At 45.1% G+C, this 27,971-nt stretch overlaps 1 protein-coding gene across 2 annotated transcripts; it reads left to right on the top strand.

The window, feature by feature from the left end:
* Nucleotides 1–26,386, top strand: MAP3K14 (mitogen-activated protein kinase kinase kinase 14). 2 transcript variants are annotated; one of them, XM_035347752.1, is made up of 16 exons: nucleotides 1–100; nucleotides 6,636–6,908; nucleotides 7,483–7,552; nucleotides 9,431–9,641; nucleotides 9,764–10,372; nucleotides 11,368–11,505; nucleotides 14,345–14,474; nucleotides 15,192–15,323; nucleotides 15,730–15,834; nucleotides 16,583–16,746; nucleotides 17,147–17,297; nucleotides 17,938–18,288; nucleotides 19,402–19,508; nucleotides 20,807–20,951; nucleotides 21,531–21,631; nucleotides 23,124–26,386. In XM_035347752.1, exons 2-16 carry the CDS (start codon nucleotides 6,656–6,658, stop codon nucleotides 23,286–23,288), a joined length of 2,832 nt encoding a protein of 943 aa, XP_035203643.1. In that variant the 5' UTR covers nucleotides 1–100; nucleotides 6,636–6,655; the 3' UTR covers nucleotides 23,289–26,386. The 2 variants fall into 2 exon arrangements, with proteins under 2 accessions (XP_035203643.1, XP_035203644.1); XM_035347753.1 differs by lacking the exon at nucleotides 1–100 and adding an exon at nucleotides 322–958.
* The last annotated feature ends 1,585 nt before the right edge of the window (nucleotides 26,387–27,971 follow it).

Here is a 27,971-nt window from a genome sequence, read left to right as displayed (position 1 = left end):
GGCGCCGCGAGGGGGGTGGAGCCGCAGGCCGGCCGCGCCTGTCAGTGTGCGGGAGCCGCCGCCGGGGACGGAGAGGCTGTGCAGGGCCCTGCGCTCCGCGGTAGGTGCCGGGGGAGGGAGCGGGGCGGCGCTGGGCGCCGCTCGGGTCGAGCTGGTGGCGGGGGCAGCAACCCTGGGAGCAGCCCCGGCGGAGCGGGGGGCACCGAGCTCGGAGCCCCGAGCCCCCCAGTGCCCCCCGCCCTGCCGGGGCTGCTCCCGGTTTGGCAGAATGGGGCCCGGTGCCCTAAACCCCAGGGCTGAATAAAATTGGAATGACCCGCCCCTTGGCCGTTTTTTGAGGCTGGAGGTTCTGGTGCTGCTCTGGTGATTAATTAGTCGCCGCTGTGGTTGAGCTCGGTGCTTCCTGTCTGCCTGGTGGGGACGTGCGGGGGGCAGCACCCAGCAGCCCCCGAATTTCTTTTACGAGGTGTTTATTCTCGCTCCTTTGCGGGCAATTACTTGCACCTTCTGGGCCGTGACAGTAGTGATAAGAGCAACTGGGCCGGACTTTGAAATGCGTGTCTGTAGCATGCCGCTTTATTGCCTTTTAACCACGTTAAAATCTGTTATTGGCACCGCCACCAGATTCCTTTGGAATGAGTCATTTGCTATTAACTATTAAATTTTAACTGTTATGAAGAAGGGATATAACAAGGGAGCTGTGAAGAAGGGATATAACAAGGGAGCTTGTGGCAAACAAAAAACCTGAAGGATTTGCAGGGCCTGACCCGGCATCACCGGGGTTAGTGAGCTCTGCCACCGTTTGTCCCGAATCTTGTTCCAGTGCTAACAGCGAGAAGGCAGAGCTGAGCCCTTGCTGTGGCAGTGATGTGGTCCCTAATTATCCCTCTGGCTGCTAACGGGAAGGAGCCAGGTGTGACCGTGCTGTCCCTGTAACTCGCCTCCTGCAACTTTTGAGGTCAGTGGCAAGCGCCAGGCAAAGCTGGGAGAGCATCAGGCTCCGAGGAGAAGGGACGGCGGTCTGCAGAGGGTATGGAGGTGCTGGGAAGAGGGGGAGTGAGGGGACCATGCCATCAGGAGGGTGTGGGGGGAGACCAGACGGAGGGTTCGGCACGTGGGACTTGGAGCTGTAGGAAGCCGGGCTTTGCTCATCACGTTCGAGCAGCATCAGAGCACAAGGTGCCAAAGAGGACGGGGCATGTCTTGTCGGAAAGGTGCTCCCTGCATGCTGTAGTTACAATGGAAGTTTATCTCGTGGAATTTTGCTCAGGATGGGGAATTAAAAAATGCTCTGGTCAGTTCCTATTTCTACTTTATCATATGATAATAATTAAATTCACAGGACTGATTGTAAATTAGGGTTACATAGAAATGCTTCTATGCTAAATTTGACAAAGCTTTGGTTTTTTTTTTTTTTTTGCTTAACATTTCATCAATAGTGCTTCCTTATAGCCTTACATGACATTTTTATAAATGCGCACTGAAAATTTCAAGCCACAGAGCAATTCATTGTAACAAGTAGTAAAAACCTGGACCTGCTGACTCGGGCAGAATTGATTTTAATGTGCATCTGTGGTTAATGCTGGAGGTTGTCCATCTAGGTGCTTCCTATACCTTCTTGCTGTAATTTAGGAAATAGCCGCTCCACAAGTGGGTCTTCAAAACCAGGCTGTTGTTAAGCAGTGTCCTGAGTCTGCCGGGCCAGAGTTTGTTCAGATGCTTTCTGTAAGACTTGTTTGCAAAGCAGCTTGGAAAAATTGGGCGCTTTGAATGAATGAGGATGCGGTGATGTTTATAAACTCTGGGTAAATGGTGTTCTTATCTTTGTTCAAGAGCATGGAAAGAATTGTTAAAGGGTGAGCTGTTCTTAAGCTTGTACTCGAGGAAATGAAGATAGATGTGTTCAGATACTTTTGGAAATTCTGCTGATGGTTAAACCCAGTCAAATGTTTTTCCTGCAGACTTTGGAACCAAAGTTTTGCAATATACTACTGTCTGGCAACTCAAAAGAAGTCGAGGCTCATTATTGTGCTGTTTACAGTAAGCAATATAAATGGCTGAAATGGGATTTTGAAATATTTACTATCCAACCACTTTAAAGAATATGTTGACATATTTATTATCATTTGTAACACAACTTAAACATAACGCTGATAGTGAAATCCTTCAGACCGAGAGTTCTGCGGTGGTTTGGCTTTACCTGGTGGCCTTCAGGTGGAGGTGTGTGCAGCAGCACCTGGCAGCACGTGGGACACCGAGAGGAACCAGGCAGGTTGTCTGGAAGCCTGCTGGACAGGCAAAAAGATAACACTGTGTAGAGCAAGAGGAGGGGAAGGCTGTGAGCATCCTGGAATAGTAACTGCTGCTCTGACTCACCAGCAGTTTAATCAGCCAGCCGCTCTATTTATTTTTACTTTGGAACTCTTAAATACTTGAAGCAAGTCTTTTCCTCTTAAACATATTACCTTACAGTGGCATTAAGTGTGTTTTAAGATAGGGGTGTTTGTTGAGTACTACAACTTTTTTCTTTTAGTCCCTTCTGAGACAAATCGAAACCTCTCCCTTGCTGACAGCACTGAGCTTGTTTAAATAACAACCCCAGGCCCATGCTACAATAATAAGCCCTAAACTGACACAGCCAAAAACGGAACTGTCTTAATTTCAGTTCCATCTGAAACGTGGCAGGCAAGGAAGCTCATCTGCAGCATCTGAGAAGAGACGGCACCGAGGAGGCAAGAACAAATGGAAGTGGTACCTGGGCTGTAAGAGCGTTGTACACATTTCTACTCATCGGGTCGCAAACCAGATCTTTAGTGTGATTCATTTTATTAACAAGTGTCATCTTTTCTTCTTTTTTCCCCAGTGAAAAGTGTTTTTTGGTAAGGCTTGATGTCTTTGCCTGAGGATTTTGTAGTTAATACTCCAGATGGATTCTTTTGGTTGTGGACTTGGCTCGCTCTTGACTAACCATAGCTCCGCCAGCAGGTACTGGGACTGTGTGGTGCATGTTTTTTCTTTTCAGTTGACATTCCCTGCTCTAGTGATATGTGAATTCCTTGCTCTCCCTTGCTGTTGCTTTGTGGTAGTGGTCAGCAATGCAACATGGTTTAAAATGCTAGTTGTGTTGTTTTAATAAACCAATAGCAACTGCAAAAGAGAGGATTAGCCTAAGTTTATATATTGTTCATCAAACTCTTCTCAGTAAGGAAGTGGGAAACCTCACTGAGACAACTTGATTTTTTTTTTAAACTAAATGTCAATGTGAAACTGCTGCTGAATGTTCACACTCAGACTAGGAGAAGAAATCTACGTACTTAGAAGCTGACCTATGAGGTCTTATGCATATTTTAAAGCTCTTTCCCAATTTCTTTTTAACACTATGGGCTGCTCAACAAAATGTTAACCAAAATTCTCCAAAAATCTGTAGGCAAGGAAGATTTGACCGATGCAGACCAAGCAGGATTGCATATGATGGTGTGCTGCAGAGTGCTTTAGTGCTGAAGAGGTATTTGTGTTATTCTTTTAACCTGTGAGTCTTCCTATGTAGAGTGGAACTTCATGAAACACAGAAATGTGCTTTTAAGGTCCCTGCTACAAACGGCTTCCAGCAGAAGGGCCAGTGTGGAGATGGAGGAGCCAAAGACGGTGAACAGGGACTTGTTTGAGGATGGGCAGGGGAGGGAGGAGACTGTAAAGGAGCAGAAAATGTATGGTTCTCTCGTGCATTAGTAATGCTGAGTGTCTCCTTCGTTCTGACTCCATACAGGCCTCAGGTGGCCTTAGCCAGGACACCAGTTTCTCCCAGGCAGTGCTGCAGGGAGGAGTTGCCACTGCCATCGGGCCGGTGCCTCCACCACACATCTGATCCGTGTTCAGCTTTCATTCTGTAAAAACACACTTTCTTTTTTACAGCAGTGAGAACTGACATTAGTTAACGAGATGTGAGCTTAAATCTTGGTGAAGTTAAGGAGCAAGGGGCCTTTCACACAGCCAGCAAAAGCCCTGTGTGGGCGGGGGGCGTAGTATTCATGTTCATCTGCCGTATCATTACCTGACTTCTCCTTTCTTTTCTCCTTGAAAATAACGAGTCCGTACACATGTCTACAGAAGGAAGGAAGTTGGGGATATTGAAAACAAAACTCACAGTTAAGTCTCAGTGACTTGGATGAGTGAGACGAGGCCTTGAAAACCAGAGAGGCAACTCTGGGGCACGAGGCAGCGGCGACCCTCCAGCTCAGCAGCAAGGCTCCCGGTGCTGCACGTCTGTAGCCTGTACAGGAAACCGTGCTCATCCTGGGTGGTGGCGAGTACACAGGCAGCCGAAACCACAGCTCCAGCGTGCCTCTTGTTGGGCAAATCCCATTCTTAATGGTCTTGCCGAGGAACCTTGGTACCCACTCACTGCGTTGAAGGCTCCTGCCTGGAGCTGCACCGAGCAGAGCTATGCCTGTGGGCCTGGGCGTGAGGACCGAGTGCCCCTGACCAGGTTATTGGGGCTTACCTCTGTGGATTGCACGGCGATGAGTCTAGCCTGTTCAGTCCTGCAGGTGTAGCTTCGAGAGAAGTTATACTTCAATAATTATATACAAGTTCTGGTTTGGTTTTGATCAGAACTTCTGCCAAGTGTGCTGTGCTGTACGTACCATCAGAACAGTTGGGTTTCTGGTCCTTACAAAGTCCTGCAAACTGTGTGGCAATGGTTCAACAGGCTGGGCGTGCAGCTTCTGTGCCTACACAGCCCTGCAGACCTGAGTCACACATTAAACTGTCTGAGCACCGGCTGTTGCTTACACTAGCTACCTCTTATTTTTTTAGTCCTCCGTGAGCTATGTACTTTGTTGACTTTAATCTCAGTGAAGTTTCCTTGTTATTCTTTTCCATTTCAGAGGGTGGCAAGGACTTGCAATTTTGTTTCTCCCCTCCCTGTGTTGTCTTTTAGCTAAGCTGAGGAGTGATTTGGAGGATTACATGTTTTCAGAGATGGGGATGGGTTTGCACTGCGATCTTTGAAGGTCCTTGAAGGTGAGAGGAGGGCAAGGAGGGACAGAGTTAATGCAAATCAGGAGAGAGTGAGTGTAAAAATAGCTCTGAACTTGTCAGTTTGCTCACTGGTGGCTTGGGTTAGTCATCTGGCAGGCTGGCTTTCTGCTGCTCCAAGGGATTATTTTACAGCACTGAGATTTGACATAATTTCTGTAGAGAAGAGGGAGAGGGATGGGTGTAATGAGTGGGATACTGTCATCAGCACTTCTTTTGCACAGCAGCTGTTCTCTGTTTAGCCTCTGAATGTGGTCATTGTTGACTTTCCTTGTATACCTGCCAGGTTGTTAGGTGACTCATTTACAAATCACACCAAGGTTCGTGCACTTGGCTCCCAGGCTGTTCCCTTCCCCTTCCCTTGCTGGCCCTGTAGGCACTGAGCTCCCGCTGGTGCCGCATTTGTCACCGTCCAGTGACAAAGAGCCTGTCTGGGTGAATGTCTTGTTGCCCCAGGCAGCTGTTTGGGGGGGAAAGAAAAAAAATGACAAGAAACCCCCTGGTGCAGATTTAAATTGAGGAGCCTCAAAGACATGCTCCTGTAATAGTTTTGTGATCTTGTTTTTGTTGGCCTTTGTTCAAAAGTCCCTGCTTCTCGTCTCATATTGGGTTTGTGGTAGTTACCACCTGTTAAGGTTTCTGAATTTCCATGGGTTGTTTAATGATGGAAATAGTCATTTTAAGATTTTACACTTGAACTGTGGGAGAACAGAAGAAGGAAGCGACCTGGGTGGTTAAGGGGTGATCGAGCATGCTCTGGTTTCTGGGTTAAAAGAAAGCTGCTCTGGCTTAGCTTTTCCAGAATCCAGCTTGGGGGTAGCGGGGGCAAAACCAAAGCCGTGTTTGTGCTCCCTGCTCAGCCCCTGCCGTGCTGCTCAGCTGTGGAGCTGCTCCCTGCCAGCATCTCCTCCAGCACTGACTCAAGTTGATCTAACGGGCTGCAAGAGCCTTTCTTTTCTCAGACTCATTTGTGGTTGACCAAGGATTTCAGAAGTTATTGGCAATTAAGGGGAAGGAAGGCAGAGAGGGAGGAGCTGTGTACGGGCAGGCTCGTTGCCTAACCTTTCTTCATTGGAAGGAAAAATGGGAAATGGATTCCAGGGCAACTGAGTACAAGGAGGAAAGCAATTAGCAGGATTTTATGACCGTTTTGTGTGCTTATTGTCATTTCTCCTAGTGCGCTCCAGGAGAAAACCTCCCATGTCTTCGCTTTTTTTTTTTTTTTAATGTATATTCTTCCTGTTTAGCGATACAAGAGTTCCCTCTACTATCTGGTTTCACTGTTTGCATTTAAGCTGAGGGAATATACCAAAAAATAAACTTCCCTTTGAAGCCTGTATAGCCTCATGTTTTTAGTACTGAAAATAACATTGACTCTTCAGATCTTCAGTGGTACGAGTCAGGGATGGAGAGCTGGCAGTCCTGGGTTCATTGTCAGTTCTATGATCTGTTGGACAGGACCTTGGTTTGGTCTGCATTGTGTGTTAATCTGATACCTGCAGCAGGCTCCTGTTTCTATTGAACATGAAGCTGCTTCTGCCTGCGAAGTTAATAATCTTGACAAGTGTTTTGCTTTGTTTCTTTTTGTTCTCAACCAGTGACTCTCTGAACCTGTGAAATGGCAGTGATGGGAATTACGTGCCAAGGAGCTCCTGATCCAACTGTCAAGCATAAGAAGGAGCTCACAGCTACGAAGGGGCTGAACAAGACAGTGAGTGAAAAGCAAAGTAGTGTTTGCAAAGTAGAAGATTCGAAGAAGGGCATCTTTCACAGTCAGTGGAAAATCCTGAATGATGTAATCACCAAAGGAACAGCAAAAGAAGAAACAGAAGGAGGCTGTGCATCAATTTCTATTATTGCCCAAGCAGAATGTAAGTAGCAGGGAGGTTTGCTGTTCATTGAGAAAAAGGAATGCGTAACGCGGTGTGAGATTTCACTCGCTTTGCACTCCTGGAGAGTTGAGCTGAAATCTATTTGTAATCCCATATGGGCTGGAGTTGATGACACATCCCAGTCTCTATTTAGGAAGCTCATGAAATCTCTTAATAATGTAGCAGCACCCACTGAATAAAGCAGAAAGAACAGCACGTGGCCATTGCACCTAGCTTTGTTGACTAGAAATCTATGTCCTTCATTTGTTCTTGGCTGACTTCTGAAGGGTGTTCTTTAAAAAAAAATAATAACAATAGTAATAAAGGGTGGGAAAATAGTAATAAAGGGTGGGAAATACCTGGGGAATCAGGAGATCACAGTGCTGGGAGGCTATATCATTCCAGGGGAGAAGGAATGTACTGCAGGCAATGTGGCATGCCTGTGTGAGTGTGATTTGTCTGGATCACTGTTTGGTTTAGCAAGTTGGGAAAGGTGGTTCTTAGTTCGGTAGTTACCAGAAGAGGGCTTGCATGATACTGAAGATGTGTGATGATGCTGTTTTCTTTCACACAGGTGAAAACAGTCAGGAATTCAGCCCCACTTTATCAGAGAGATCTTTTATTGCTCATAGTAAACGTTACAGGTGAGAGATCTCTTAACGTGAACACCCACCTTCACTGTTGTGTGTGTTACCTTGTCCAAATCACACTGGCTCTGTTTGCTTTTGTTTATGTTTCTAAAAGAGACCCTATCTGGATGGGCTTTAGTGTCTGAGGTTTGGGAGGAGCATGTCTTTCCTGAAGTGTCTTCCTCAAAGCCTTTCTTTATATATTTGAAGAAAATATAAGATTAAGCAAAAACTACTCAAAAAGCCTTGCAGTGTCTCATTGTCAATGCCAGCTGGTTTACTGGCCTTTGTAGTTTTCTGCCACTTTATCTGGGATCTCAAATTTGTTTTGAAATCATGGAGTGTTTTTTGAGGTTCATGGGCTTGAAGTAGAAGGATCCAAGGGACAGTTTTGGTCTTTTTTAACTGAACAGCACTGATGCTTTTGAAACTTCGTTACACCATCCTCTTTGAAAAGTTGTGGGAAGATTAGACTACTGCTGGGAGTTTTCATAAGAAAAAGGAACTGCTGCTTTTCTGGGGAGGATAAACAAAAGAGGATGAGAGAAGAACTTTTGCTTAGTAACAGCATCAGCAACAGAGTTTTGAAGAGAAGCTGAAACAGATAAAGGGGGAGTAACCATTGCAAGAGAAAAATGGAGGTCTCTGGGACTTGCTTTTCTGAAGTCATCTGGGCATGAGCTGCTTTTTCTTCAGTATGTGCCTAGTAGGGCACAAGCTGTAGCTTTATTAAGCCCCAGCACTCTCTGAAGTGGGTAACAGGGATATAGAATTAGGTTCTGCCTGTTTTCTGGAAGATCTCAGGCACTGAATCTGACCTTGTGGGTTATATGGTTTGACACTGCACACCGACTTTGACATTGTCCCACGAACCATCTGAAAAAATGCAGTGTGAACCATGTCTTAGGGGTTTTATGTGGAATGCACGTCAGGAGTATGTTCAGGTTCAAGGCAATGTGGTAATATCAGTACCCAGACCTCTGCTTATGGGATCTGTTAGCATTCAGTGGTGCACTGAGACAGCAGGAAAAGATGGAGAGAGCAATGGTGGCTGTGAGCTGCATCACTGTTCAATAAAGACAAATGAATATACTGCATGGATTAAAAGAACAATAATTTCTTCATTTGGAGATCAAATATCCTGTTTTCTCTTACAATTCAATTAAAAAAATCCAACTACTATGATTGCTATTGAATAACTGTGGGTAAATTTTCCTTCTGAGAGCTGCATCTATTTGCATAAGCCCTCAGCTGTCATTTTGGATAGTGCTGTTTTATATATACCTGCACACACACACGCACGCACATGCATTGCTGGAAACGTTATTGTATGATTACAGTAACTGAGCTTTACGTGCTAGTTTCTTTAGCTTTTTGGAGCCATTCCATTTTAGTGCACTTCGTCACCCTTTTTCTCTGCTGCAAAACCTATTTTTCTTTCAAATAGAGAAGATACATTATGAGCACTTTTGTTCATTTTAACAATTTTTTAAATATTACATTTATACTTAATCTCTGTGTTCACTATAAATCATACACATAAACTGTCTCAAAGCAACCTGGAGACATTCGGTGCTTTTCGCTGTCTACTTTGCCCCCTAGTCTTGCTGTTCCTTGCAGAATTTGCAAAAACTGGGAGCGTTACTGCTTTGCTTCTCTCCCCATACCCTGTATTTCTTCCTTGCAATGCCAGTTGTACTACTGTGCCTTGATTCTGAAGGTACAATTGCTACATATTAGAAGGCAAGAAACTATGTTACAGTTCTCTATTGTTTATATCTCAGAAAGCAGAATTGCTAATTCTTGTTCTTGTTCCATCGGTCGTAATTGTTAACTGAGGGTGTGCTTTCACCATCAGATCTAAGAGACTTCATGCATTTTGGTTTCCAATAGCCGCTCAGACAGTCTTGATCAAATCCCCAACAATGTGGCCCATGCAACGGAGGGGAAAATGGCACCTACCTGTTGGAGAGGGAGGCATCGTGGTAAAACAAGAAAGAAACGTCACAAGAAACGATCCAAGCTGAAAATACAAACAGTGGCTGCTGGCAGGCGAGGTCCCAGAACTCCAGAACAAGAGAGCTGCACCCCAATTCCAGTCCAGGTAAGAATCCTTAGACCTTCCTTTTGCAGGAGTGGGACCCCTGCAAGCTCCTAACAATTCTTCTTTGAATTTTGGGTGGCTATAATGAGTTTCCTCCTCAGCTGTTCTGGTTTATTTTCTAGGAGGATGAAACACACCAAAGTACTCTCCTCAGAAACAATTTTTGGTTGTCAGAACTTAACAAGGATTTGATTTATGATCCGCTGCCATTTGAGAAACCTGAGAAAGTTCTGTCCACAGACAAACTCCATTTACCAAAGAGCCAATACAAAACAGAACTGCACAAGCTGATAAGCCCTGTTCAGTGCCTTAATCATGTGTGGAAACTGCACTATCAGAGGGACAGTGTTCCACAGCCTGAAACTCTCCACCCCTTTCCATACAACATAATACCCCCTCATTTCCCACATCTGGACAGTCCTCTCCATCACATGAAACTGAAGGCTCTGGAGACATATTTCCATGGCGATCTCAACTATCAAGACAGTGAGCATCGCTTATCTGGGCTAAACTTGGAATACAGTTTCCCCAACTGCGTCAACCAGTCCATGAAAAACAGTTCGGACAAGATTTCTGTGGAAGAATACTTGGTAGACGCCTTGAAGGGGAGTGTGAGTCTCGGTGAACCACAAAACTTAGCCAGCCTAGCCAAGACGTGGAGAGGAGGCGGTCTGGACCTGAAGGAACAATTTCAAAAAGCAGATGAAAACGAAGGCGTGCTACTTACCGAGGTGATCTTCTGATCCTACACACTAGTGTTGTGGTAGGCAGTTTCTCTTGGGCTTCAGAAGAGAGAGAACCTATATCCATGTGTTGGCCTCAGTAACATGACCGCGTTTTCTGCGTGGGTACTGATATGGTTGAACACTGTCAGTTAGAGGTAGATGCGATGTTATTTGAAGGACATAAAGCCCTGTCTTATATTGGTGGCTCTGATTTGTTCACTCATTCACAAATTATGTATGCTTATTTATGAGAAGTATTTCTGTGCATAGTCTTCAAAAACGTCTTCTCTGTTTGTCTGTGAAAGAATCCAGTCCACTGAGGTGAACAGACAGCAATATTTCATTGGCTATAGTTCACCTAGATTGTGACACAGACAGAAAAAGGTACCTGGGACCTACAGATTGCAAAAAGCATGTCTGCTGCCTGTGGTGGTAAACCAGTAAGTTACCAACTATCCCTTGCCAAACACAGGACATGGGCACTGCAAATGCATGAAAATCTTACAGACCTGATTAATCTCTTCCAAGTTCAGATCTTGGCCAGCTCCTTATCCTCCTCTTAGAGGACTTTTTGCTGGAATCAGTGACGACCCTATCAGTACAGTCAGTGGAGTTCAGGGTGTTACTTACCTGCCTGAATATGTTTACATTGAGATGTAAAGCACAGTCTCAGTCAACTGAATATAAAAAAGGTGTTGCTCACACATAGATGCCTAAATTTAGTCAGATGAATCTTGTTTTGTTTGTAGAATTTATCTTCATCTTCACAGTCTTGTAGGTGAAAGGAATAGTTTGGAGCTCCAAAGCTATCCAGACACGGGTGGTCTTCTTTATGGCAAAGGCGACTAGTCATTTAGGTGAAATAGGGCACACACAAAAATCTGTCAGATCCTCCCATATTGTGTCATCTCAAGCCAGTGACAGAAGTAATTTTGATCATGGATTTTTAAAAAGTTATGGTATTATGTGCTTCATCTTGTTTTCTGATTTTTATCCCCTAGAAACTAAAGCCAGTGGATTACGAGTACCGAGAAGAAGTTCATTGGACCAAGTGTCATGGTTCCTTGGGCATTGGCTCTTTTGGAGAAGTTTACAAAATAGAGGACAAACAGACAGGATTTCAGTGCGCTGCCAAAAAGGTAATCCATGTGTGAGAAAGGGGGGGTTGTCTGATATAAGGAGGCACAGGAGGTGTGTACTGGATGTTAGGAAGAGTTTCTTCACGGAAGGGATAGTTAGGCATTGAGCAGGCTGCGCAGGGAAGTGGTGGAGTTGCCGTCCCTGGAGGTATTTAAGAAACATGTGGATGTAGCGCTTAGGGATGTGGTCTGGCAGTGGACTTGGTAATGTTACATGGCTTGTATTGTTGGAGGATTGTACCTGATGATTGTACCGGGCCTGCTCAGCCTGGAGAAGAGGAGGCTGAGGGGAGACCTCATCGCGGCCTACAACTTCCTCGCGAGGGGGAGTGGAGTGGTGGGTGACCTATTCTCCATAAACACCAGTGATAGGACCCACGGGAACAGGGGTAAGCTGAAGCAGGGGAAGTTTAGACTAGACATCAGGAGGAGGCTCTTCACCGAGAGGGTGGTTGTGCTCGGGAACAGGCTCCTCAGGGAAGTAGTCACTGCACCAAGCTTGTCTGAATTTAAGAAGAGATTGGACTGTGCACTTAGTCACATGGTCTAAAATTTTTGGTAGACCTGTGCGGTGCCAGGAGTTGGACTTGACCTTATGGGTCCCTTCCAACTTGGGATATTCTATGAATCTATGATTCTAAGGGTCTTTTCCAACCTAAATGATTCCATAATTCTGTAAAGAGCAAGTGTCTTCTCATTCCACAGACTGTACAGTCACAGTGCAGTGCTGCTGTGGTTATGTCCAAGGGAAAGCATCAAGGTGGTGGCATGGAGAGAAGCAGCAGACAGAGGTGTGCACAGTAGGGCAAGCTTAGCAATAAGAAATAGGCTCATTTGGCTTCAAAGAGTGTTAAAAGTATCTTGGTTTTTGCACTGAGACAGGCCAAAAGAGTAGAGATTTCAGGAAGATCTTGAGTGTGTTCTTAGTGTCTGCAGAGGGTAAAAAAAACAGCTCCGAGTTGTATGCTTGTCTAACTAGTCCCATCTTAAAACACACCCAGTATAAATGGAGCCATGGCAGGTGTTTCTCTGTTGGCAACAGAGTAAAGTAGGAAAAAGATCAGACAGTTGATAGGTACTCAAAAAGGAGAGAGCTCTCTCCTGTTCAGTGAGTGCCATACACAATACTGGCATGTTGTAAGGAGGTGATTCTGTTACAGGTGCAGCAAGGATATGTGTTTTTCCAGGAGTTGGCATAATAATCTGTTGTACACCAAGTCATGTGCCACTGTCATATGATGTGTGATGTGTGTGTAACTCGAATGAGGGTACTGATTTGTAGGCGGCCATGGGGTGCCTCAGAGGTGAAGGCAGAGTTATAATGGAAGTAGCTGATGAGAACACAAACTACTTAACTTGAACTTAACACTTGAACATTTTTATCACCTCTGTAGAACTGTTTCTCACATTACTCCAATAGAAAACTTTGAAAAGTGTGTGGGAAGTGTTTGTCTTGAGTACAAAAATGTTATGTGAGAAAAGAATTCAAACTTGTATTTTTCAGTTTTAAAATGTTCGCTTTTTTTGTTTACACTGGTGTCAACTTGATGTATTGCCTGGTGGAAATACAGAAGTGGCTAGACTAAGCCAGCTTGTCCAGGTTTTTAACCATTTCATTTTTCAGGTGGATAGAAACAAACATGTTTAAAGCAAGTAGAAAATTATTTCTTATTCTTCATCCTTATTCTTCATCCTTATGCTTTACATGTGGAATTCTGTGGTACCATGACCAGCTTGTTTTCTGACAGTATGTAACTACTGAGTTTTATCATCCATTGTGCAATTACACTGTCTCAAGAGAAATAGCTGTTAGTAATGGGGTCTATTTTCAGGAAGGAGAGGTGGCAGTGCTGAAAAGAAATACACGAGGGTAGGAGATTCTTAAGTCTTTCTAAATGGCAATTACTTTTCTAATTCTTAGAGGATTTCAAAGGATACTTCTGTAGATAAGAAGTATCTTCTGAGGCCAAACTCTTAACCAGTGAGTTCTAACGTGCAAGTTGAACATTAAACTATGGTGTATTTCATTTCACATAAGTAATTGTCTGGAATTACTGCTGTCTGCCCTTGTCAGAAGGGGACTACCTGACTTTCTTTCACCATACTTGGTGTTGCAAGCACCTGCTCTCCAAATTGTTGAGATTAAAGTAAACTGGCTATAGCTGGATTGCTGACAATGAAGAAACATGATACATCCTTTTCCCACCAGAATCATAATGACTCATGTTTTCTTTCTGGTCTTTAGCAAATTCTTGGTTTATTTTATTTGGCCAAACTCAGTGAATAAATTTTTTCTTTAACCATTTTTCTGTGCAGGCTGAATACCACCTAAAAAGGTGACAGTGTAGATCACTGCTTCAGGCATATTTCATATTCTCTCGTATTTCACAGGAGTTGTCTGCCAAGTACTGCACCATCCTTAGATTTTTTTTCTTCTTTCAGATCTCATGAAAGCAGAACACTGAAGTTGTCAGTATTATCTCCTTAATTGAGACAGAAATTACCTTCTTCCTGAAGATTGCGTGTAATCTGTAACCAAAAGCCAGAGGAATTGCAAGCTGGCATCTTTTTTTTTTTTTTTTTTTTAAATAAAAATAAAAATAAATTGACAAATCTTCACTTTACTTGGGCACTGAGGATTTAGAGACTCCATTTGTCCTTGTTCGGAGTTGATCTTTGTATTGCCACTTACTGCTGTACACACCGATTTCTGATACCAAAAGCTATCTGTGAGTTTCTGCTGCTAGGCAGTGCAGGGCTCTCTGGCGCAGGCACTGGGGAGGGACAAGTCTGTCAGAACGTGTCACAAAATTTGTTTGGTGCTTCTTTGTCACGCCAGGTACAAGTTGAACACTTCCGTGCAGAGGAGTTGACAACGTGTGCTGCGATAACCAGTCCTAAAGTTGTCCCCTTGTATGGAGCTGTGAAGGAAGGACCTTGGGTGACCATCTTCATGAAGCTGATGGAGGGTGAGAAAGGAACAGCCACAATGGGAGCATCACTGTAGCTGTCAAATGCAGTGGACATTGATCTCCTCTTCCTCCTGCCCCAATTTTACATTCTGTTAATTCTCCGGTGTATCCAAGTGTTCCTAGCATTAACTCCTGAGTGGGTTGGGATATGTTTGTGTTAGCCCTGCTGGTGTGTAGCAGTGGTCATTTTTTGGGGGAGTCATTTCTAGTCCAGCCCCTCTTCCATTCAAGATGCATTTCTCTCAAACACCAGCTGTAAATTCTCACTAAACCACATAGTTGGTACTGTTTTTTTGCTTTCATTTTTATTTGCATGGCACCATGTCAAACACATTGGACTAGAACAGGAGATGCTCTATAAGCAAACCTAGATGGTTCCCTGTTGCCCAAGGCTCCTTTTTCCAGCCAGGCCCATGGAAAGCACAGCCTGTGAAGGAAGGCTGATGATCAGGAGCACCTAGAAGTGGCTGATCACAGAGTAGTTGATTTTAACACAAAGCACTACTGTTGAACTGATGCTAAGCAAAAGCATTCATGAAAGAGGCTAGTATCCACAGGCAGTAAGACCTCTGGGTGTGAACAAAAGGAATAAACCTCTGTGTGTCAGATAAGGGCTGTCAGGCCTGGCAGTTTTCATTTCTCCATCAGAAACAAGGAACGTTGATGATGCTGAGAAGAACTTAACAGATACGGACTCTCTGGATTCCTTTCTAGGTGGCTCACTAGGTCAGCTAATTAAGCAGAGTGGCTGCCTGCCAGAGGACAGAGCCCTCAGTTATTTGGGACAAGCATTAGAAGGCTTGGAGTATCTTCATGCTCAAAACATTCTCCATGGAGATGTAAAAGGTAGGATGCTATTTAAGGTATCTTGTTCTTCCCTTTTTCTTATAAGGAGCAAAGGGCTTGGAGATTGAGTTATTGTGAGTGTCTAAAGTTTATTTACTACATTTTCAGCTCTGCATTTGAGATTGGAGCTTAACTTAGGTCTAAACAGCTGGGCATATCGTATTTGTCACCTCTTTCTGTTGTCCAGTTGGTCTGACAGGCTGTTTGCCCAGGCCGCTTCATCAGTGGGATAGACGATAACTGGGATAATTATAGTTGTGTATGTGCTTGAGCCAGTGACACTCCATAGGAATAATAGACCTTGGTTTGGGCTCAAAAAAGTAGCTCAGTGGGCTTTAGGCTTTTTTGTCCTCTAAGTGGCCACAGTACAAAGGGGACTGACCAGTTAAAAACGTCTCATTGGCAGCGGAAAATGTGCTTTTGTCTGATGATGGAAGCAGGGCTCTTCTGTGTGATTTTGGTCACTCTGCTCACCTTCATCCAGATGGCTTGGGAAAGTGCTTGGTCACAGGTAAGGTTTTTTCTGCTGTGATTCTAAAGAATTGTCCTGCTGACTCATTCTTTCTTTTTGAACATTCATGTTTGGCTAATTTGCAGGCAACCGTATTTTCCAGACTTAACATTCATTGACTCTACCATGAAGTATGTCACTGACAGCTAAAAGGAAGTTAGGTTTGGAATTTGGTTGTTGTATGTATATGTTGTTGTTGAATTTAGTCCTTATCTTCCAGTCTAGAAGGTTGTTGTGTTTATGTTGTTGTTAGTATTATATTTTTATTGAAAATTAAGTCAACCTACCACATTCAGTGTTTTGTCCCTGCCAGACATCACATCCAAACTTACATGACGAGTCAGAGTTAGATTTTTAACTTCATTAAACAGCTGGGGAAGAATCCTGACCTCCACCAAAGGAAAAATTCATTGCTGACTTCTGGCAGTGAAACTTTACTGTGCTTCTTAATGCATCTGTTGGAAGAGATGGATATATTTTCTAATACTGAGTTCACCAATGGCATTTACCTCCCAACTATGCTAGGAAGGGAAGGTTAATAAATACATCTGCATATAAGGGATGAGACTGATGGGGGCATGGAGCGCTTGAACAGCTGGTAGGAGCATGTGATGCTTCTTTCTGGGTGAAGCTGGCTTGTTTCTCACTTTAACTGAAAAGACAAGGAGGCTGCCTTAGGCTTCCCAGCAGTTGCACTGGAACAATTGTCTAGTTTACATGCAGTGAATTTTCATTTAAATGGTTTTAGGGAACTATGTGCCTGGCACAGAAACTCACATGGCTCCAGAGGTGGTCATGGGAAAACGCTGCGACTCCAAAGTGGATGTCTGGAGCAGTTGCTGTATGATGCTGCACATGCTTAATGGGTGTCACCCTTGGACCCAATATTATAATCATCCTCTCTGTCTAAAGGTAAGTAACTCAAAATATGTCAAGTAAAAGGTACTTAAGCCTGTAAAATCCCATTATACTTAACTAAACAGCAATCATTTCAGGAAGTCTCTCTGAGAGACGGTTCTAAGATGATGCTGACCTTGCTATGGCAGATAATAATTTCTTACTCCATTTAGACTGTTGCATATTATACATTCTAGGGCTCTTTTTTCCTATTCTGCTCATGATTTGGGTGTGACTTTTGAGCCATTCAACTGTAAAAAATATATATATATATATATATATATATATAATACTGCTCAGGCCTCTCATGTAATGGTAATTTCAGTTGGAAGCTCTCTGAGGATTGGAAGAACCTTTCTGAAATCAAGTGAAGCCTCTCTGGTCTAGCCTCTTTCACTTCCTGTTTGTTTCACAGATAGCTAAAGAGCCGCCTCCTCTGAGGGAAATTCCACCTTCCTGCAACCCTCTCACTGCTGAAATTATTAAAATGGGTCTGGAGAAAGAGCCTGTTCAGCGAGCATCTGCGTCTGAACTGAAAACCAAGACCAGTGTTGCACTTGAAGAAGGTAGAAATGTCCCGTATCTAATGCTTCTTTCACGTGCTGGTAAAGTGACCAGTAGTGTTAGAGCGGTCCTGTAGGGACATATCAGTATGTTTACTGGTGTCTGTTCAACATATCACTTGCACAGGCTTCAGCATTGATGTACGTTTTGGGTTGATAGCTTTTGCCCACATCCCTTTCTTTGAAATTACCCTGAAGTGACTTCATGTTTCTCACCCAAATAAATTACAATTTCCTGTGTGCTGTCACATGCTCCTTCTTCCTTCTCTACTTGAAGCAGATGATGTTGTGCTTTACATGGGCTTGTTAAGGTGTGTGCTGTGGCTTGGCTCTTGCTCAGCTGATGTATCAAATGCATCTAGTGAGCTGGAGCCTGATATGCAGCAAAACTGAAAGCAGAGGTTTATTGCATCCTCAGCTGTAACTTATACTTGTGGTCCGTTGTATCCATGATTTATTTCAACTTAATCCTCCTGAAAAGCTCTGTGATACAGTAAGAATTTGTGGAGATGATCCGGCTCTATTTTCTGAAGAAGCTAAATTTCACATTTCACAGCAAGATACAGTTCTGAAACTTGTCTGTGAAGGAAAACCTTTACCTCTTTTCTCTATATGACAATGTTTGTGTTCTCTGTTTTTGTAGTGGGAGGTGTGACAAGCCCCTGGAAAGGCGAATACAGAGAGCCTAGACATTTATCTCTGAACAAAGAAAACAATCCGCAGACATCCCTGTCCCCCACAGTGAGCCCAGTTTCTGAGACTCATTCTGACCCAAAATTGGCAGACAAAGTTTCTTGTGCAAGCCCAGTCCTACCACCACCACCTCTGGAGCAAACAGAGGAGGTTGAGGGAGCCCCTTGGAATGTGTGCAAGGAGTTATCTGGGATCTGGGATCCACCACCTCTCTCCTCGACTCCTCTCCCCCTGAAGAGTTGCAGCCATGTGGAGAAAGCAACAACAATTTCAGAACAAGAGCTTCAGCAGCTGGAAATAGGTAAGTAATGAGCTATGTAGGGAATTCAGCTTTTTGCTTAATAACATGATAAAAATACAGCTGCTTTAGTTTGGCCTTTTGGCAGTTATTTTCTTTCTTTGGGAATGTCATTTTGGTCATAGTGCATCTCTTGTTACACGAATGGTTTGGCCTTCCTTGATATTATCAAAACTAGCAGTTCTTAAGCAACTAAACATGCCACGAAGGTAGTGGTCAGGATTTCCTTCCACTGTCTGACCAGGGTAGTGAACTTCTGTGGGAGGTGTGGGAACCTCTCAAAAAGCAGCCAGTTTTCAGATGTGTGCTTATGTGCACTGTATAAACAGTATCTGCAATTCTAACTTCAGATGAAGGTTTGAATACTTCAAAGATAATTCTTTTAATAAAGGTATCGGCCTTTTGAATGGGAGACTTCAAACAAAGCAGTGTGGTTGAAGTCAGGCTATTGCATTTGAAAAGTTATACCCACCAGCCAACAGTCCAGAATCTGAAAACAAGAGATAAGTTCAGAGTGAAAAATCAGTGAAGTAGTAGTCCAGTTCCATTACCTCAACCTTTCAATTCTTTATCCCATATTTTCTTGTCTTCATAAATGAATTGAAAAGTTCAAGCTAGGAAAAAAGTGTCTTGAAATGTAACTTGTCACAGAAGTGAGCAATAGCATTTTAGGGGTTGCTGAGGGCTTTCTTCTCAGATGGCTTTGGACCTCCATTATCCTTGCAATGCAAGTTGCAGAGTACCTAAGAGCAAGAGCAGAGTACCTAAGATTGTCCCTTTCCTAGATATGATGCAGATGGTCTAGAGTGAAGACTGACAGGTGGCACAGTAGGCAAGAACTGGGAACTCCTGGGTGCGAGCCCTTTCTGACTTCTTGCATGTCACTGCACAATTCCTCTGTCCTTTCTGGCTCAGTTTCTCTGTTTTCCCAGTGGTAGCAATACCCTCTGCTTACCAGAGAAATTATGTGTCAGGTAGTTTACGGACACCAGTGTCAATGGTCATTATCTAACACTGAAGATGCTTAGAGTATTAATTGTAATACCTGGGATTGGAGCAGGAACTCATGAAAGGAATCACTTTAAATGTTTTCCTTCCCTTTCTTTCTGCTTGCAGAACTGTTTTTGAACAGCCTTTCACAGCCTTACTCACTGGAAGAGCAAGAACAAATGCTTTCATGTCTCAGCATTGACAGCCCATTTGTGTCCGATGCCAGTGAGAAGGTGAATATGCGTGGATGCTATCTGTGTTACTGGGGTGTGGAGGGGTCGCAGGGTAACCACCTCTGGAAGCTGTGACCAGTGAACATCTGGAGCTTTTCACATTTCTTGTTGCTTATGACATCTATTTTTCTGCAGCATACTGGAGGAATTAACCATTGTTCTTGGGCAATGGGGTATTCAGGATTTCAGTTGTTTTTTAGTTTGTTGTCCCATGACGATCCCTTTCTTCCAGTTGCTCTTCTGGGCTGTGTTCTCACAGTAAGCATCGAGTGTGTGGATCTGGAAAACCTCAGTGGCCTTGACCCTGTTTATGTAGAATCGAGGAACTGAGGAAGTAGGGGTGAGCGTAGGAACTGTGCTGAGTTGGACCCAATGGCCAAGGATCTTCTTCCTGGCCACTGAAGGGATATTTAGGGAAGGAGCAGAAGAATGGGGCAGAACAGTAACCCTTCTCCTGTATATTCACTCCCAGTCTATGGATCTGATCTCCACAAATCTGTTTTAACCTACTCATACTAATGGCCTGTATAGTCTTATATTATTTAAACACTAGGTTTAATTAATCATTTGCTTTAACTCCATTATTCATAAGGTAGGGAATTTCAATCATTGTTTTCAGACAGAGAATCCAAAATGGTATAGCCTGCCATCTGCAGGAGTCATTTTTGAATGTGATCATCTGTGCTTCCTATTTCTGTTCCTCTTCTCAGCATTGTAGTGCTTTCTGAGGAGAGCTGAGCACAGTTCTTTGCAGTAGTTCAGATGTTGATACAACATGGTGTGCAGCATGGGATGTGACTCTGCTTTTTTCTCTATTTCTTTTGCCTAGCTCATAACCCTAACAACTGATGTGACTTTTGATGTGTACTTACCGATAAGCTGTTGTTGTCAGACTGACCTCCCATGACTCTACTATAGACTTTTCCAAGAAGCACAACAATGTAGTTGTTTATGTAGAGTTACTGTCTTTTCCTGTGCATTGTCACTTAACAACATTAGATTTATCTAATGCTTTACTCTCCTGTCAGTATGATAAAACCCTTTTTTTTCTTTTCATCCAACTCTTCAGCTGATTACTGATTTGACCATTGAGAATAACTTTCTGTGTCTGCAAACTGTTGCATTGTTACACATCCCCTTTTCTAGATGGCGGGTAAATGCTGAATAAGTCAAGGCCCAATCGCACATCTCTGTGGATTTCTATTTTTCTTTTCCCTTGAGGTTATTTTCATGTTTGGCATCTTGTGGAAGCTCACGTTCTTTAGGAGCCTTTGACAGACTTGTGCTTACTTCTGCAGAACTCCATGAAGGCTTCGCATAGCTTGAGGGACACTATGAGCTCAGGGATTCATTCCTGGAACAGCCAGACAGATGGACAGAGCTTCAGCTTTAACAACCTACTGAATCGCAGCCGTCACACGGACACTCCTAGCTATTTCAATGGTGAGTCCATCTTTCTGAAGTCTGGATAAATGGTGGAGTACAGCTTTCTCAATATCTAGCAGATCTGGGGTATGGAGTCTTTGAACTCTTCTTACACTTCAGTTCCTGTGTCAGCACAGACCCTCCTGAAAGCATATGGGCTGTCACGAGGCCAAGTCTGCTCCAGTCATAGGTGGGTGGGAGTCAAGTCTATATAATCCAATAAAAGCCAAAGAAGTTCCTGAACCCACGGAGTTCAGCTTTATGCCTTGCCTTGTGCAGCTGCCATGTGCAAGACTATATGCCTTACAACCATAAATTTCTACAGAGTAATTTTGAGGGCATGTTGTACAAATCAATATGTCTCTTCAGCTGCTTTCTTGCTAAATCCAGCTCTGCTCTGTGAGTCATTGTTTTCTTCAGCAATCCTCTGTGCCCTGCCAAGACCTACATAATTGAAATACTTGATGACAAAAAAAAAACAAAAAAAAAAAAAAAACTGGTCTTCTGATGCCTGTCTTGCGAGTCAATTCTCCAGTGTGGGACTGTGAAGTTGTTATGCCTACAGCAGAAGTTAATGACTTCTCTTTCACATTTCAGGAGTGAAAATCCAGGTCCAGTTGCTAAGTGGAGAAAATTTACACATCAGGGATTTCCAGAGAACAAAGGTGGGAGACATTGCCACTGGGATAAGCAGCCAGGTGAGACACAAAGCTGGGAGTTGTTTAAGTACGGCATTTTGTCTAAGCAATTTCTTCTATCATGCAGCCTCATCCTGCCTTAAAATCAGCGAGCCAGAAGTCCATTCAGGGAGCCTAACGATGCGTTTAGTTATATAACTTGAGTGCTTTTATTGTAAGTGTGATACCAGAAGATATTTTCTGAACTACAAACCATTGCAAATCATAATAGGCATCATAGTTCATAGAATCATAAAATGGTTTGAGTTGTAAGGGACCTTAAAGATCATCCAATTCCAACCCCTGCTGTGGGCAGGAATACCTCCCACCAGCCCATGCTGCCCCCAGCCCCATCCAGCCAGACCTTGAATACCTCCAGAGATGGGGCATCCACACCTTCCCTGGGCAAACTGTTCCAGTGCCTTACCACCCTCTGGGTAAAGTAACTCATCCTAATATCTTATCTAAATCTCCCTTCTTTTAGTTTAAAACCATTCCCCTTTGTCTTATCACTATCTGCCCATGTTAAAAGTCGCTTTAAGGCTGCAATGCAGTCTCCCTGGAGCCTTCTCTTCTCCATGCTGAACAACACCAGATCTCTCAGTATTTCTTCATAGCTGAGGTGCTCCAGCCTCTGAGCATCCTTCATGGCCTCCTCTGCACCCCCCTCTAACAGCTCCACATCCTTCTTGTGCTGGGGTCCCAGACCTGGATGCAGCACTCCAAGTGGGGTCTCACAAGGGCAGAGCAGAGGGGGACAGTCGCCTCCATCCCATGCTGGCAACTCTGTTGATGCAGCCCAGGATGCAGTTGGCTTATAGTTGTTGAGTTCCATCTTAAAAAGTACCTGTGCTCCAGTTTAAAAATCCTTCTCTTTGACTAGAAAGATAACTTCTTTCCCCTCTGCCTATAGAAGAGTCACACTGACCTTTTCTTCAAGAGCAGTAACACCAGCTAAGGGAAACAGGCTGCGTTTGGCTGGGATTCTTCCTGCTTGTTAACATGGAGGAGATACTGGCAGACTCCAGTGAACCTCACTATGGGCCTTTTTGGCAGGCCCTGAAAGAGACTCTGAGTGTCTGTGGGAACAAGACTCATCCAAGTGTAAAATGTGGTGATCATCTCTAAACAAAGAGGTTGCAGACGTCCAGGACATGTTTCCCTGCTGTTGTTTCTCTTTGGAGTACATCATTCTTGTGGACATCACAAAGCAAACGGTCACTAGCCCACAGAAGAACTGGCAGTGCCCAAATGCAGCCAGTTCAGAAAACACCTGCAATGGCCAACGACCTCAAGGAGGCAAGTTAGCAGCAGGGTGAATGCTACTAGTCTGGTTTCTGAGATACTTTCTGATGAGATAATTTCAGGATGTTTCTGCCAGTCACAACCTTCTCCCCTGCAGCTTTTCTTGAGTGGGGATGTTATTTGCCAATCAGGCTGGGTTTGTTAATGGGTTGTTATGCTCTGAAAGAGGCTTGAAGTGGCACTCAGATTCATTTGTTCTGTTTCACAGGTACGGGTCCCTGCCTTCAGTCTGGTTACCAAAGAAGGCCAGCCAGTGCACTACGACATGGAGGTCCCCGACTCTGGTATTGAGCTGCAGTGCACCCTTGCCCCTGACTGCAGTGTCAGCTGGACGTGGAGAGTCAAACATGGTCAACTGGAGAACAGGCCGTGAGGCTGCTTCTGCTGTGGAGGTTTTTACCTTGTTGAAATATGGAATTGCAAAAGCTTCCAGCCACCCCTGCCATCAAGCACCATGCGCAGTTGCTGGTGTTTTGTGCTGAAGTAGGATAGCAGTTCAGCAGTCACTGCTCTCAGGCCTCACTTCTGTTGTCTGCTCTGATCCAGTTCCAAGACATGTCCTGAAGCTTAGATGTTCCCCAGAACAGTGGGAATTACTTGTTTTGGGTGTGTGAGATTGAGCTTGAGAATGGTACACGAAAATTCCTGCTTTTCAGAGGAACGTGATTGTGCTTTTCAGGAGCATATGGGGATTGGATAAGAGCTCCTGTTGCTCAGCCTCTGAGGTGAAGCTGGTAGTTACTGGGCTTGCTCAAAGGAGGTGGAGGTTGAATATCTTCAGTGCAGCTGTGGTTGTTTGTGCTGAGGGGAGCTGGCTAACTTCCTTCTAGCTGGAGGAAAAACTTAATGTTTCTGTAGGCTTTGGGTAGCATCATCTCTACCTCAAGCCTTTTGCATGGGGAAAATTGACAGCAGTAACTAGCTGGGTGCTTGGTTTCACCTCCCACCCTTCCCCGCAGACACTTCCTTCTTGAATCAGAAAAGAACTTTGTTCCCAGAAAGAACTTTGCTTGCAGCTCTCATCTTCTGAATCTCCTCCCCGACTTAGGAGCTGGTGTGTCCCACTCTGTTGTTGCTACCAACGAAGGGAGTACGTGGTAGGGCAGGAGGAGCGTGTTCCGTGGTGGGCAGGGTTGTGTTCCTCAGCCCTGTTTCCACCGCTGCTGCTGCTGACTTGCTGCAACTTCACAGGAGCTGTCCTTGTCTGCGCAGCTCCCCCTGGAGGGGGCAGGACAGCGGCTCCGCCAGCTCAGGCAAAGTCTGAATTCTGCTGCAGAACTGTTTTTTAGATCCCACTCCCAGCTATCAGTCCTGCCATCCGCTCAGCCCCTCCGCTGGAGATCAGTGCCCCAGTGCTGCATGGTGTTAGCTCAGCCTGTCTGCACCAGCACTTAAAGGCTGGTACCAGGAGCGGGACGACCAACTGCAGGACGGGCAGCTGGGCCCACAAGCCTTAATCATTGGTGAACTTTTTTGTGATTATTTTTTTGTAAAGTATACAGAAACTGTATGTGTCAAGTTCAGACGGGGGGGTGTTGCTAGCCCTTCTGTAACCCAGAACAAAACCAGAGGGAGGTTTAAGGTACTTGGGTGCACTCGTTCAGGACTGCTCAAAGTCCTTGTGTGTCTGGAAACCGATTTGCTGGTGTGCTGTGCCTCTTCCAGAGTGCTGGAACCACAGCGGCCACAGAGCTGGGGTTGCTGACACCCAGGCTGAAGAGAGGAGCAGCTCCCAGGGAGCAAGGTCGGCCCTGCAACGTCCAGGCTGGTTCTGGGAGATGCAACGAGGCAGGAATGTCTGCAGGTTTCTCAAGCGAAGTTTACTTAAAATAGCTGGGAAAAGTTAAGCTCTGGACCTCCCATTTTGAGGACCAGTGACCTGTAATTGATATTCTTTCCCTTGGGTCTCCCAGAACATTGACTGGTTTTGCTACGCTAGGCGTCGACATCCTTAACCAGAAAACTGAAGTTATCATGCGATAGAAAAGTGGAACTCTTGAAGAAGTTAAACCTGTCACCACTGTGCGTATAGTCTCTTACAGCACTTTTTTGTTCTAAAGCACTTAATGAATTGTCCAAAATAGGCACATAAATATAGCTGAAATGCAGCCACATTAAGAGTCTTTTTAGTAAACGGTTAAAACATTACGCACACCTTTTCCAGGCAGAAGTGGGGAGGAATAGGGAAGTCGGCACAATTTTTGTCAGATGCCATAAGCTACTACAGATTCTAGGCTTTGGAGCAACAGGGATCAAAATGCCTTGCAGAGGTCCCAGGAGCTCCCAAGCACAGGTTGAGTGCAGCAACCAAACTTCCTGCACTTGGCACCCTCCTCGGGCTTCCTCTGAGGGGGAGAGGAGAAAAATCTGTTGGCTGCTTCTAAGAAGAGTCTGTCATAATAACTGTTGGTGATGTGTCAGTGCAAAAGAATAGTCTGTTCCCTTCCTGAAGGCTGCACCTCGCGGCTTCCACTGTCGTCCGCAAAGTGCTTCGATGCACAGGTGTGCATTTTTGTACGTTGGTGTTAGACCCGAGCTCTGCTGAGCAGTAGGACAGGGTGCAGCAGTCCTCTGCTCGCGGGACCTGTGAGCTTTACACTTCATCTATAGCATTAACGCTAGTCTCGGGCCACCTGAGTGGGTGGGTGAAAGGCAGGAACCCTTGTGAAGCCGGATCGTCTCTGCTGGGTAGGTGGAGATGTTTACGTTCTCCTGCGCTCTCACAGCAGCATTAGGCAGTATCTCCATCCTGTTCATTTTGTCCAAAAACTTCAATCCTATTTTGCTGCCACCTCAAGCAAGAAAGTGAGGCCGTAGACCTCCACGTAACAACCATTTACGGGACAGCTGCTCAGAGGAGCGGGCTGGGGCGTCAGCTCTCCCTGCCCCGTGGGAAAGACGCTCCGGCTGATACCACAAACCATTGGTGCTTTTACTGTCCTGAAATGTGGTTCTGCTCTCGGAAGTATCTCCAGGGTTTTAATGTTTTTGCCACCTACCAGCTTGGGATCTCAGCTCTCTCCTGCTGCTGGGGCAGTTTCCTGTTAATTTGGCTGGTTGTTTTTGCTGTGACAGGCAGAAAAAGCCCAGCTTCCAGAAAGGCTGGCTGTGCAATACTGACAGACAAGAAAGTCAGGAAAGTTTTTTTTATCCCTGTTAACATTTGTCTTAAATTGTGTGTAATAACATAATTAGGCTTTAGGACTGAATCCCAGTACAAGTTAGGGAGGACAAATAGTGATAAATACAGATGGCTCTTGTCATATAGCACCTTCCTTAAGGTCTTTGGGGAAAAAAAATCACCTTTGGCAAAGCAATACAAAGCTTTGGGAGGGGCAGTACTGGCATGGGTAAGGTGATGGAATGACTAGCTGGTATTGAATGAATGACACTTTATAAAACTGTGATTTCTTGAAATTAACATTTCAACCTGTATTTTCACAGAAAAAAATAAAAGCTGGAAAAAAAAAAGATTTTGTTTTCATGACCAGGCGTTTGATATGTTGTACCAGAGAATGCGAAGACAGTACTGAGTGTGGCATTTTTCAAGAGGAGCCTGGTTTCAATAAACTTCACCCTAGTTTTTTGGGGGATGCAGGGAAGAGTCCTTTGTGGGTGTGAAGAGGCAGCAGTACCCCTGACAGATCTGAGCACAGCATTTGCTGAAGGTGTTGGTGCTGCTCTCTGTTTCCCAGTTAAGCACATCGTCCCCTTTCCTCCTCCTGTTCCAGTTCCACGTCCTTGGCTCCCTGCCCGAGCTCTCTGGTGGTTACAGGGCTGCCGTGAGGCTTCCCAGCATGTTCTCAGCCATCTCGCTAGCTGGCATGCTCATGGCTTTGGATCGAGGCTTTCCTGCCTGAGAAAACAGGCTGATTTGCAAAAACCGTGGCTATTTGTGTCAAATGAATGTGTCCCTACACCACGCTCAAGCTTTCTCAGTGAAACGATGCCCCCCTGCTTTCCAGCTTTCCCAAGTGCGTCTCCTGTGCTGTTTTGACAAGGCCCAGGTTGGACTGATCAAAGGAGAGCAGAGGGTGCTGCTCGCCGTTGCTTTATGTTCCCAGCAGGGGCTTCTGCTGTACAGGGGGCTGACACATCTTCCCCTCAAGAGGGAGAGAAGTCACTCCAGGATCCTGAGGATTTGAGGTTAAGCAGGCAGTGCCAGAGGTTCGCCCGCACCGTGCAGCATGGGCTTCAGCTCCTTCTTGGTGCAGAAGCTGTCTCCACTTGCATGGTGTCTTTCTGTCAATGCGGTGGACTGGAGGTGTGCTCACAGCCACGTCAGTGGGCGCATGAGATCAGCTACCTGAAATGGAAAACCCAAATTCCAGCCGATGGGTGGGGAGGCTGAGTTTTGCCATCACGTACCTGTTTGTACAGTGAACACAGAAGTCGGAGCAGCTGTCTACAAAAAAAAAAAAAAAAAAAAAAAAAGAAAAAGAAAAGAAAAAGTGGGTGCATTGGTTGCATTTGGGATTTCCTAACCTTCCCTGTCAAGAGTGGGTCAGCTTTGGGAAGCACCTCATGTCTCTGAGGACAGCCCGACAAAAGCCGGGTGGAACAGCTGGGTCGTGCCCAGGGCTGGCTGCGGCTCCGCACGCGGGGTGACGGGGGCTGCGGGTGCCTTCCCGAGTATCCTGGCAACAATGCGCACGTGCTCATGTGGCTGCCAGGGCCTGACAGCTGCCGCCTCAGGGACACCGCAGTTAAAGATGTGGGACTGTGCCTCTGAAGAGCCGCAAGGCCTGGCTTGCCCCTCCTTTTGTCCCCTGGCACTCACTTTCTCGTGTTTTCATCCACTGTCACCCTGCTGCCAGTCCTGCAGGCATGGGCAAGTCAGAAATACATCTTCTACTTGCAGCAGTTCAAAGGAGCAGGGTCACCACTGCCGGCAGCAGTTCCTCGTGCAGTTCATGTATTAGTGTTAGTAAAGCAGCAAGCGGCAGCTGCTGCATCCAGCCCTTGGAGGCAGGAGGTGGCCTGAGCGGCCTCAGACACCGGGACTTGCTCAGCATCGGCCAGCACGCGGAGCTCGCCCCCCTCACAGACACGAGCA

This window comes from Oxyura jamaicensis, chromosome 27, assembly GCF_011077185.1.
Source record: "Oxyura jamaicensis isolate SHBP4307 breed ruddy duck chromosome 27, BPBGC_Ojam_1.0, whole genome shotgun sequence".
In the NCBI taxonomy this organism is placed as follows: domain Eukaryota; kingdom Metazoa; phylum Chordata; class Aves; order Anseriformes; family Anatidae; genus Oxyura; species Oxyura jamaicensis.
Note: the sequence above shows the minus strand (reverse complement) of the source record. Positions and strands in the feature narration are given on the sequence as shown.

Coding starts and splice junctions, on each gene's coding strand:
- MAP3K14 (XM_035347752.1), top strand. CDS start 6,656: ATGGCAGTGATGGGAATTACGTGCCAAGGAGCTCCTGATCCAACTGTC. Junction 10,373..11,367: donor AAGGCGTGCTACTTACCGAG/GTGATCTTCTGA, acceptor TTTATCCCCTAG/AAACTAAAGCCAGTGGATTA. Junction 15,835..16,582: donor GGGAAAGTGCTTGGTCACAG/GTAAGGTTTTTT, acceptor AAATGGTTTTAG/GGAACTATGTGCCTGGCACA.